This window comes from Ictalurus punctatus, chromosome 14, assembly GCF_001660625.3.
Source record: "Ictalurus punctatus breed USDA103 chromosome 14, Coco_2.0, whole genome shotgun sequence".
Classification (NCBI taxonomy): Eukaryota; Metazoa; Chordata; class Actinopteri; order Siluriformes; family Ictaluridae; genus Ictalurus; species Ictalurus punctatus.
The window spans coordinates 17,979,016-17,990,263 of record NC_030429.2 but is presented as its reverse complement, the minus strand read 5'-3'; the positions used below and the strand labels follow the sequence as shown (position 1 = coordinate 17,990,263).

General features: G+C 37.7%; 1 protein-coding gene and 1 long non-coding RNA gene across 2 annotated transcripts; one reads left to right on the top strand and one right to left on the bottom strand.

Moving 5' to 3' along the window:
* Positions 1–82: 82 nt before the first annotated feature.
* On the bottom strand, positions 83–5,014 carry LOC108275328 (uncharacterized). Its single transcript, XR_001814672.3, has 3 exons — positions 4,709–5,014; positions 1,502–1,631; positions 83–142 (listed from the first exon to the last, which is right to left on the bottom strand). It is a non-coding gene; the product is annotated as an uncharacterized LOC108275328 (long non-coding RNA).
* A 313-nt stretch (positions 5,015–5,327) lies between these two features.
* Positions 5,328–10,901, top strand: LOC108275329 (cytochrome c oxidase subunit 5A, mitochondrial). Its single transcript, XM_017486084.3, has 5 exons — positions 5,328–5,521; positions 8,621–8,737; positions 9,234–9,355; positions 9,600–9,728; positions 10,738–10,901. Exons 1-4 carry the CDS (start codon positions 5,344–5,346, stop codon positions 9,711–9,713), a joined length of 531 nt encoding a protein of 176 aa, XP_017341573.1. The 5' UTR covers positions 5,328–5,343; the 3' UTR covers positions 9,714–9,728; positions 10,738–10,901.
* Positions 10,902–11,248: the final 347 nt, after the last annotated feature.

The window sequence follows — 11,248 nt, the reverse complement described above, 5'->3', positions numbered from 1 at the left end:
ATACTAAAAATTGCATACAATGGTCTGTCTGTGTTAAAAGGAGAGTGTTTCTGTGGATGTAGTACACATAGTGGGTGCTGTGAATAAATCCAAGTTGGCTTTTCAGCATGCCTGGCATGGTTTAGGCTCAGTCTTGTTTCTCCTGAGGAAGAAAACATCATATATTACAGTGCATTCCCTCCCATATCTGCTTCCTCACTATTTATTTCATTCATCTTTAGTAACCATTTCATCCTGGTCAGGGTCATGGTAGATCTGGAGCCCATCCCTATAACACTGGGCTCAAGGCAGGAGAAATAACCCTGGATTGGATGCTAGTCCATGTCAGTGCACACACACACATTAACACCTTGGGCAATTTATTGTAGCCAATCTGCATACATGCATGTTTTTGACAGTGAGAAGAAACAATACAAACATGTGGCGAACATGTGACACTCCACACAAATGCTGACTTGAGCTCAGGTTGAACCAGAGAACCTGGAGCTGTAGGTGACAATACTACTCACTGTGTCACCGCCCCACCCTCCCTACTTACAATGACATTTTTCATGAATTCTTTTTACTGTAAACCCGCCACCTTACTGTTAATAGTAAACACAAAATAGTTAAACTCCATAATACACAAATATCATCAATTCTATGTGATACTCTTAAGGAAGGCTTTAAAGAATTACACATTTATGTGTGCTTTAAAACAAGCTTTGAATCTTGACATACCGTATATGTTAGAGTTCCATCTTCAGCAGAGGGTTTGTTATTTCGTTCATCTTGCACTTTTTTTTAATTGTTATTATTAAAATGTCATTTGATGAATGTTTTAAACAGAGCTCCAGGTTAGAAAATTAAAACCATTAACTCAATTTTAGTACATTTCCATACTGTAAACCTCCTGAGTTCCCTGTGAGCCTTCATTTCCTTTTAATCAAATTAATAAGACTTCTAGAAACACCCACTGGAGAGAGCCTGTGGCAAAGCCTTTGTTGTCTGCCAGATAATGGCTGAGTGTGTGCAGCATCTGTGGCATTTGATAAAAGAAACAGAAGCTGTAGTCAGAATAGGTCACTTTAATTAGCTGAGTGTTTTAGGGGGGAAGTGTAATCTTTATTCTATGTGTGCTTATGCAGCAGCCTGCAGATTTGTCACTCTGATTGGTATGCATTATAAGACATGCTCTGAATAGTAAACCCTGGAACCAGTAGTGTTATGGACCTTGAAAATACTTTCCCTATATAATGATCACATCAGTCAACCTTTTAACTACTATGTAACTAAGTTTTATTAGATATTAGGTAGCATAGCTAAACTACACCATTCTCAAAGTAGTCATATTATTCTTTACACTTTGTGCAGTTGCCGCACATTTCTACTGTAATTTTTCCCTATTTATTAGAGATTTTGTTTGCAAATCTCAAAAACATACATTATGCAACCTTCATACACTGATAATAGGATGTGTTTTGTAGATCAAATAGTTCTACACTGCAACGTTCTTGCTGACCTTGTTTTCTGTGTCGATATGAGGGTCATAGATGCCTTACAGTCTCTCAGATACAGTCTGTGGATTTTGTGAAGCAGAACGGGAGCACTGCATGCCCTTCTGCTCTTTGGGTGAATTCACTGCCTCAAGGCTATCAAATTGGAACAGGCAAAGAACATACAATGAGCAAAGAGGAATAATGCACTGTATAAATATTTTGTCCAGAATTTTTGAAGATGCTTTATTACTTACACACTGTATTACTTACACAATATTACTTACACATTGTGTTGTGCTTCTATGCTGTGTGCATCTCTGATTGAACTGGTTTAGTCATATTTATTTATGCAATTATTTACATTACAGACACACACACTCACACACACTCAGATTGACAGGAGCTCGTCAATAAAGCCCACTCAGAATTAAAGTAAATTAACAGTAATTAGAAAGTTAGTAAGTGGGAAATTGCTGATAGCTTCAAGCTTGTTTTGGATTCGAGCAGACTGACACATTTCCTAATATATCTTCATTTTCTTTAAGTTACTAAATGCAAACCGATTTGTAATTTTCTTATGTTTTCTAATCATGTCCAGTGGAGAGTTGACTCATCTGTTTTTGATATTGATCATTCTGCTGCAGACATGACTGTGAGTCAAAGTGTCTACTCTATAAAGCCAGGACAAACATTATTCAGAAAAGTGACTTCCACTGGAGAACCAAGCCAATGTCCAATTCCAGGATTAGGATCTGGATTGCTAAGATGCGCGTCAAGGAGGGGACTGAAATTGGAAACCTTTTGCATTTTGCTATTTCTCACTTGCAGGGGGAAGGACATGTGATGCCTGCATCTCAGGTTCTGTTCACTAGCCTGAGTCAAGCCATCACTAAGACCATTACCTGTGCTGAGATTGTGACATGTAAAGTCGAAGGGTTGCATCAAATGTCAAAGCTTCAGTAAAGGAACATTCAGGAGGTGTTGGAGAACCTGGAGGGTGAATGAGTGAATGTACTTAAAACTGTTCCTTCAATTTGCATTCTCCTTTCCTAAGAGCCACTGGACCCACAGGAGTTAGGATACCAATCCCCTACTGAGACAAGCTCCAAATCAGAGGAGAATGAACATGCAAGTGGTACAGCAACTACTGGGAAAAGAACTTTCAGGCATTCCTCTCATGTGATTTTTCCTAATGCACAAAGAACTGCCATGGGGCATGGTAGCAAACAGCTCTATCAGTTGAATAGTCTGTAATATAGCATTTTTAAATGATTTTTTTTAAACAGTAATATATCCAAACATAGATTCTATTGTTCAAAAGAACAAAAAAATGTGTGAATAGCTATGAAGTAAGGGGGGGGGAATCAACAAATTATTGTTTGGGAAAATAATTAATAAATAAGCTGATAATACTGCCCTCTGCTGGACATGAACCTCCGCTATATTATTGAATGAATGCATTCTAGAACTAGAGCTAGAGCATACATATTCTCTCTAGCTAGCTAACATTATTATGTGATTATTAGTTCATTCTGTATGTTAAATGCTGATTATGATTTTGCAAAATGAACACAATTACAATGTGGTATCTGTGATTCATGATTGTTGCTGCTTGACAGTACCGGTTTCATCTGGTATTCACTAACTGTGACAGTCTTTTTGTGCACAATAAATTTGCATTAATCTCATAACACTTCTGAACGACTGAGCAGACTCTCCCACACTGCATACTAAATAGTATGTTACTACAACATTGCTGTTAATACTATTTAGGTATACTGTTTAGTGTGCCTTATACAGTTTGGGACAGACCTGAACTCTTTATGATTGTGGTCACTCACTGTGGAGGGAGATCTCAACACAATCTACATCATGAAATATTATTACACAAGTGGCTTTCAACACCAGAGATTCCACATCTGGTAGGTTTAAATAATTTCAATGGGTTTTATTTAATAGTCTTCAAATAAACAGATGGTTGTAATATTTTTAGCACTACATAATCACTCTTAGATAAAATGTCAAATTTAGTACCTTTAATTATGCATGTGTCAATTTCAAAACAACTTATTTATTATCTGAGCATATTTTCCATATTTGAGTTGACACGCGGTTCAACTACAATTCTGGCAACAAATAACATCTGTTGCAATTAATGCAGATTTAATAAATATTGTTTAGTTCATTGAGATTTACAGGGAAGTGTTCTACATAGTTTTATCAAATCCCACGAGTATTAGAAACTATAGACCCAAATATAAAGCCAGTACATTATTGTCATTATGTTGCTTATCATTCTGCACAAAGGAACAACCCTTCTGGAAAAAGAATTACAATGCATTAGGAAAATAAAGGACTTTAATGGGAATTGGCTTAATCAGATTCCTGAAGCTATGGGTTTTCTGGTTATTGTTAAATACCACCAGATCCCAAAAGGTTCTTTGTTTATGGGTAGCGATGATTGCCATCAGAATAAAATTAGACCTACTGAGGTCTAATGAGGTTAGAAATAACACCTTTCATGAAACTATCATTCCAGACAACCCATTCAAAACACAGTAGAAATCTGTAATGGTTCTCATATTTTAGCAGGGAAATCAGATATCCTCAAACAGGATATAGTCTTCTGTTAATCTAGATCTTTTAAAGATTCAAATTAAAGGAAGTAGAAGAAGTATAGATATAGCCAGTGAATATTTTAAATACAATTAAATACATTATAAGTACAACGATAGCTTTCAAATATTTACAGATGGGTCAAAGGATTTACAATCAGATGCAAAAGGATCTGTGGTATTCATCCCTAAATATGAAATGGGAGTCAGCAAATGAACATCTGACAGCTTAAATGTATATACAGTTGAATTGTATGCTATATTAATAGCATTAGAATGAATTGAACAGACCAGGGATAACAACATTTTAATATGTAACGATTCTGTAGCAGACCTTATGAGTATTAAGTATGGAATAACTCGAAATCATCAATAATTATTGTATGAAATTTTGTTTACAAACTCAAGAATATGCAGCCTAAGGAGAAGTATTACATTCATGTGGGTCCCAGTGCATATGGGAATAAAGGGAAATGAGAGAGCTGATAGATTGGCAAAAGAGGCAACAGAAAAAGGACATGTTGATGTCAATATTAAGTTATCAAATTCAGAAGGGAAGAATATAGTATGGAAAAAGATAATGGGAAAATCCACCCATCCATCCATTTTCTTTACCACTTATCCTTCAGGGTCGCGGGGAACCTGGAGCCTATCACAGGGGACATCGGGTACAAGGCGGGGTACACCCTGGACGGGGTGCCAGTCTATCGCAGGGCACAATCACATACACAATCACACACCCATTCATACACTACGGACACTTTGGACATGCCAGTCAGCCTACCATGCATGTCTTTGGACTGGGGGAGGAAACCAGAGTACACGGAGGAAACCCCCGCAGCACGGGGAGAACATGCAAACTCCACACATTTCATAGGAAAACATCCTACAGGTTTATGCAATGAATGTCAGGAAGAAGAGACAGTTAAACAGATCTTTATGTCATGCAGGAGATATATACAAGAAAGGGAAGAGATGAAGTAGCAGCTAAGGAGAATGGATATAGGAGAGTACCATATTAAAAGTATGATAGGATGTAGAATTAATGATCAACGATGGAAATATTTGATTAATTTCCTAAGGAGGAGTGGACTGGAAAGATGAATTCAATTAACAAGGACTAAGTCAAAGAAAGACAGTAGGTTGCAGTAATGCAACAATTTGGATGCCAGCTGCCGTAAAAAAAAAAAAAAGAAAGAAAGAAAAAAAAAAACACCACAGAAGAAGAGGATGGACTGGATTTTGTGCGCATGCGCGGTGGAGTCTCTGCTGTAGACCGGTCCCGGTGTCGGCCTTCCCGTGTTCACGAACTCACCCTGTACTTCAGAGCCTCAGCGAGCCTGGTGTCCTGCAGCATGTTCAGATCCGCTGTCCGCCTTTCCTTCTCCGCTGCTCGGAGCATAACACAAGCCCGGCCACAGAATATAGGTAAAATGTTGCATGGTTTAATGTTTGATGTGACGACCTTGTGCTGAGAGCACCTTCTAGATTGACTATCAGCTAGCTTAGCAGCTAACGAGTTAGCTCGCGCGCTAATCACAGTTAGACAGAAAATCTTGGCTAGCTAGATATTGCTCTTTGTAATCCTGTCTAATCTTTTACATCGTTTAGTTATGTTTTAAAGCATAAGTTGCGTTTTGGTTAATGATATTTCGGCACTAGTTATATTTTGACCGTGTCCTTGTAATGACCCGCTATAGGTTTCAGGCCCGACAGACAAAGTGCATGAGGCTGGCTAGCTCTCTGTAGCACTCTGCCCTTGTTTCACTCGTCCTTGCTCATTTCAAGCTCAGAACAGATTTTTGGGTCTTGTATATTTAACAAACATGTAACGTGAGTTACGTTGTCCCATTGTACTCCTTTGTTTCTTTAGTAAAACACACTTTGTCGTTTTATTTTCGTTTAACTGAGAGTGCTCGCCTGCCGTAGTCAGCAGTTTGCTTACCAAGTACATGCACTGCAAGATAATGTCTACCAGTGTCTACAATCCTGGGTGGATAAGTGCTGTTAGTAATAACTAGTAATGCTTTTTTCCTTAACTGTGTGTATACTGGTGAAGTTGTGAAAGAGTACACTACAGAAGGAAGTGCTGCAGCTGTGTAAGTGAAAGGCTTTTTGAAGCTGTAGGAGGCAAATCAGTATGTGTCTGATCAAACCTCTTCTCCACACACGAAACTGACTGCAGAAATGCAATTCCTCCTTTCGATGCACTGCTTGTTGACTTTGATTAATATATAACCGTCAACTCGATCTGTCCAATAAAATTAGCCTTTTATGGCCTTGTTGTGTCACCATGTCACACTGGATGCTTTCCCTAACAGGACCACAGAGCAGGGCTTGTCAACTGGTGGACCTCCGATCGGATCTGGAGCCAGCAAAGTATTTCAGCGGACCACACAGAGTACACGAATCAATCCTGTTACAGGGCTGATAAATCTCTATAAGTTAGCATGTATCATAATTATTTAGCTGGTCATCAGACCCTGAGAGTAGTTACAGGGTTGGAGATACTAGGTCAGTTACAGCAGGAGAGTTTACACAGATTTTTATTTATATATTATTTAAACCCTCCATCATCCATTTAATGAACGGTTGTCACCGAAGACAAAACATTTATGATGATTTGGACAAGGAAATGTGCGTTCATGTATAAAATCTTGAAATTAACTGTACCTTTACAAAGTCTAGTTGATTAATTTTGCCTTAGACTATAAGACTTAACCCTGATTCGCTCAGGTTACGTTGTGTCGGCGTAGATCGTAATTTTTATTCAGTATGAAAGTGATTCAATCTGATTAAGATGTATACTGTGCATGGGTGCTGTGTGCTTCTCATTGCATAACATTTATTTGCTGTTCAAATCTTGCAGAACATAAAAAATTATATTTCCAGAGAGAATGTTTTTGATGTCAGTTAAAGTTTACTGAGCAAGTCATACCGGATATGGCACTTTATGTAGATTACAGATTGAATGAAGTTGGGTAACATTTTGCTTTGATTTGGACTCTCTCAAATGTATGATTCGACTTCGCTGACCCACCCAGGGAGAACTATTATCAAGACATTATCAAGTCTGATCCATTGTTAATAAAACATTGTGTTTTGGTGACACGTGTGCTTTCAAAAATTTACTTGTTGTATCAATTTAGTGACATTTCACAGAGAAACCTTGCTGTAATCTCCAGCTAATACCCACTATCAGTGTACTCTTACACTCCCCTAGCCATAGTTGAAGTACTGTTACTGCTATAGAGATCAGAGCTCGATTCTGCAGTTATAGAAACTATACAGCGTGTTCTGACGGTTTATTAATCATGCCTGCTGTATATGTATTCCAAATAGGCCAGAACGGCTCATCTACTGAGGACCTGTTAAGTTACTGCCCTGACACATGTCATAAAGATACAGTGCATGTTGCCTTCTATTTAAGGGACCCTGATGTTTTTCACTGTCAGTGACTGGCCTGATTGTCCTGTTGCTTTTATTGGGTGAAGCATTTTATAGAAATTTGAACAAGGCCTACTAACACATCCAAACTCTTCGAATATTTGCTCTTCCATATCACATATTTATTAAAGGTTAAGCCTTTCACTTGGACTCATTATGTATGTAATAAATAGTTTGAGTTGGTAATATTTAGTGTTCAGTCTATAAGTAAACATTGGTGTGTGTGTATATATTTTTCCGCCTGTACTCCATGTTTATGTTCTTGCTTCTTAACCTTGTTTTAGTATAGCAGTTGATTCTGATCTTGACTCGTTGTTTTATCTGGTTTCTTGTTGAATTGTGAAGCCTCAACATGTCGAGTTGTCTTTGGTCACCATGTTCATGAACATCAATGGATACAAAAAGCACACCTGCAATGAATCCTGCACACTAGCTGTATTTCTGTATGCTTTTTTACATTAATGTGCTATGATAAGAATGCATTTATAGTATACCAGGTCAGCTCTGAGTTATGATTTGGCCTTTTCGTACACTGTCCAAAAGTATGTGGACACCTGACCATCACACCCATATTTGGTTCTTCCCCAAACTTTTACCAGAAAGTTTGAAACACACTGGTGTCTAGAATGTTTTTGTATGCTGTAGTATTAAGATTACTCTTCACTGGATGCCTCTGTACACAAAGCAATGTCCATGTAGACACTCCAAGGTTGGATTGGAAGAATTCGAGTGTCCTGCACAGAGGCCTCAACCTCACTGAACACCGGTAGTATTAACTGGAACACCAGCTACACACCAGGCCTCCTCTCTTGCATCAGTGCCTGACCTCACTAATGCTCTTGTGGGTGAATGAGCACAAATCCTCACAGCCATGCTCCAAAATCTAGTGGAAAACCTTCTCAGAAGAGTGGAGCTTATTATAACAGCAAAAGGAGTGTAAATCAGGAATGGGGTGTTCAGTAAGCACATATTGGTGTAATGGTCAGGTGTCCACAAAGATTTGCCATATAGTATATTTCATTACTAATTTGGGGTTTCATGCAGCCTGCTGTCCCCCCTAATATATTATTTTCCTGTCAGCTCCTTTAGCTAGCCGCTGCTACTCCCATGGCAAGCAGGAGACAGATGAGGAGTTTGATGCCCGTTGGGTCACGTACTTCAACAAACCGGACATTGATGCCTGGGAGCTCAGGAAAGGTAATTTAATAAGTAATTTAATATAAATTTGTGCTTTTGTTATATATTTGCTTTTGTTGTTCTTTTTAATCTTTCTCTTAAACCTTTATTGGGTAGATAAGTGACCTTTTTTCGTTGAACTGAATATTATCTTAGCATTCTCTGTAAAGGATATGGTGATGAAGGGAGAAAACATTTCCAACTGTTCATGCTTTTCAAGACCATGTTTTTCCTGGTTTCTTAAAACCAGATCATCCCGTTTTTAAATGATTTATATGAGTGTATTCATCGCTGAAAACTTTGGTTTCAAATGACTGTAGTAGTACAAATGACATTTTCTTACTGCAAGTCCAACTTTGATCAAATTGTGAATCATGATGATGGCCTACATATAATTGGATTAGTAATGAAACTTGTATCCATCCAGGTTTTTGAGTGCATTGAAGTGTCTACTGTTCCTCCATCAGTCAGAATAACACGTGCTTCACTGTGTGTCTGATTTTTTTTCTTCTTCCAGGTATGAACACTTTGATTGGGTATGACCTGGTACCTGAGCCCAAAATCCTGGAAGCAGCTTTGAGAGCTTGTCGGCGATTGAATGACTTAGGCAGCGCCATCCGTATTCTTGAGGCAGTTAAGGTCAGTACAGTATTTTAAGCAAACATTTTGAGATATATTATGGCATTGATGTGGTCATTGTTCTGTGCATTTATTAACTTTCCTCTTTGTTTTAGTTAAGACAATGTAATTTTTTTTTAATCCCTAGCATACTATTTACCTTAACATTGTAATTGTGAATGTTTTAGTTTTAAAAACAAATCCAGTAATTATCATGCAGCTAATGTTTATACAAATACTTCTTATTTTTTGGGGGGGGATACAGGACAAAGCAGGTCCACACAAAGAGATCTATCCATATGTTATCCAAGAGCTTCGTCCCACGCTTAATGAGCTGGGAATTCCTACACCTGAGGAGCTTGGCATTGACAAAGCATAGACTTCTGCAGTCATGGTGAGTGTTTGCACATGCATACAACAATCATGCCTCTTTTAAAGGGACAGTTTTATGAATCAATAAACACAATCTTCCCCAAATGTAGTAGATCAACCAAGACACACACGATGTCCATCATTTGCTTCATTAGTTTTTCACTAGAGCTATGAGCTCATGTAGTTTACAGTTGATGTAAGGATATCTCACCCAAAATATTTTACATAAACCTGTGGCTAAATTTTTGCATATAATTGTGCAAATATTAATCTAAGATGAAATAAAATATTATCTCTCTTAATAGTGGTCTAATTTTATCAGTTTTCTAAAATCACAGGAATAGTCCAATTTCAATATAAAGTGGAACAATATTATTTGCTGAGTGATAATATCTGCTTAACTCTCAGACAAACTGTACAATTACAGTATTATTGTGAAGTCGGGGCTTATTAAAAATGTTAATATGATCAAGATTTGATTTTAAATTGCATGGGTTTGCTTGTGTTCTTTTTGTTCTATGCTATGCTATATATTAGTGTACGTTTACGTTTCCTGTCCAGTGTTATTCATGTTATTCATGCCGGTGTTACATAAGTGAGAGTAACCGAGTGAATTAATTAAATTCAAAAGCAAGAAGGATAAAACATATATAGAGCATACACAATTTATACATATGTATATGTATAAACGTACATATTTTGTGTTAACACACTGACTTGCATGTTATTGATAACATTTCGAAATGATGAATTAACTAGGCTGAGACTCAATTCATTGGTCTAAATATCATCCTCACTAAAAAGGGTGATGTATCATGAAGTGCAACAGTGGAGCAAACAAAGCTCTGCAGGTAAAATTTTATGGACAACTAATTAATCTTGAATAACATGCTCTTTGTCTGTGTTGTTAATGAGGATCTCTAACAAAGTAAGTACAGCCGTGGCACAAGCAGCAAATTGTTGTAAAGTCAGGAAAATGAGCATATTTGCGTGTAACTTGTCTGTGTTTCTCCTGTGTTTTCTTCTGACAGTCTTCTGAGGGACCGTTGCCATTGTTGGGGCTGAGTGGATCTTCTGTACTTGAAGTCTTTGCCACATGTCAGGATATTTGTGTTATATTTAATTGCCCTGTATAATGTTCTTTTGCTTGTAAAATAATGGTGGACATAATAAAGGGAGATATATATTTACTGAATCTTGTTTTTGAATTACAGCTGTGTATGAATTCACTGTAACATTACATTTTGCTTGAGCTGTAGGACCTTTGTGCAACACCAGCACCTGTCATGAAAATATACAGGAATAAACACCTAAGTCAACTCGCACCACTAGAGGTCAGTACGCGAGCTAGTTTCAAACGATTGACCGCCTTCAGCTAATTCACGCTTGCACGATAGGTGGCGCTGACCGAGAATGCAATTTACGCCTGCACACTCAATATTCGGCCTCTCGTCTTTGACCACTGAGAAGAAGAATCACTTAAACGTTGGCGCATAGCACCACAACACAGTGTTAAGAAGCACAGAAACTAACTTCTTATTT

Excerpts from the sequence above, each read along its gene's own strand:
- LOC108275329 (XM_017486084.3), top strand. The coding sequence starts at position 5,344 with ATGCGCGGTGGAGTCTCTGCTGTAGACCGGTCCCGGTGTCGGCCTTCC. Across the intron at positions 5,522-8,620 it reads AGCCCGGCCACAGAATATAG|CTCCTTTAGCTAGCCGCTGC; the intron begins GTAAAATGTTGC and ends TTTTCCTGTCAG. Across the intron at positions 8,738-9,233 it reads TGCCTGGGAGCTCAGGAAAG|GTATGAACACTTTGATTGGG; the intron begins GTAATTTAATAA and ends TTCTTCTTCCAG.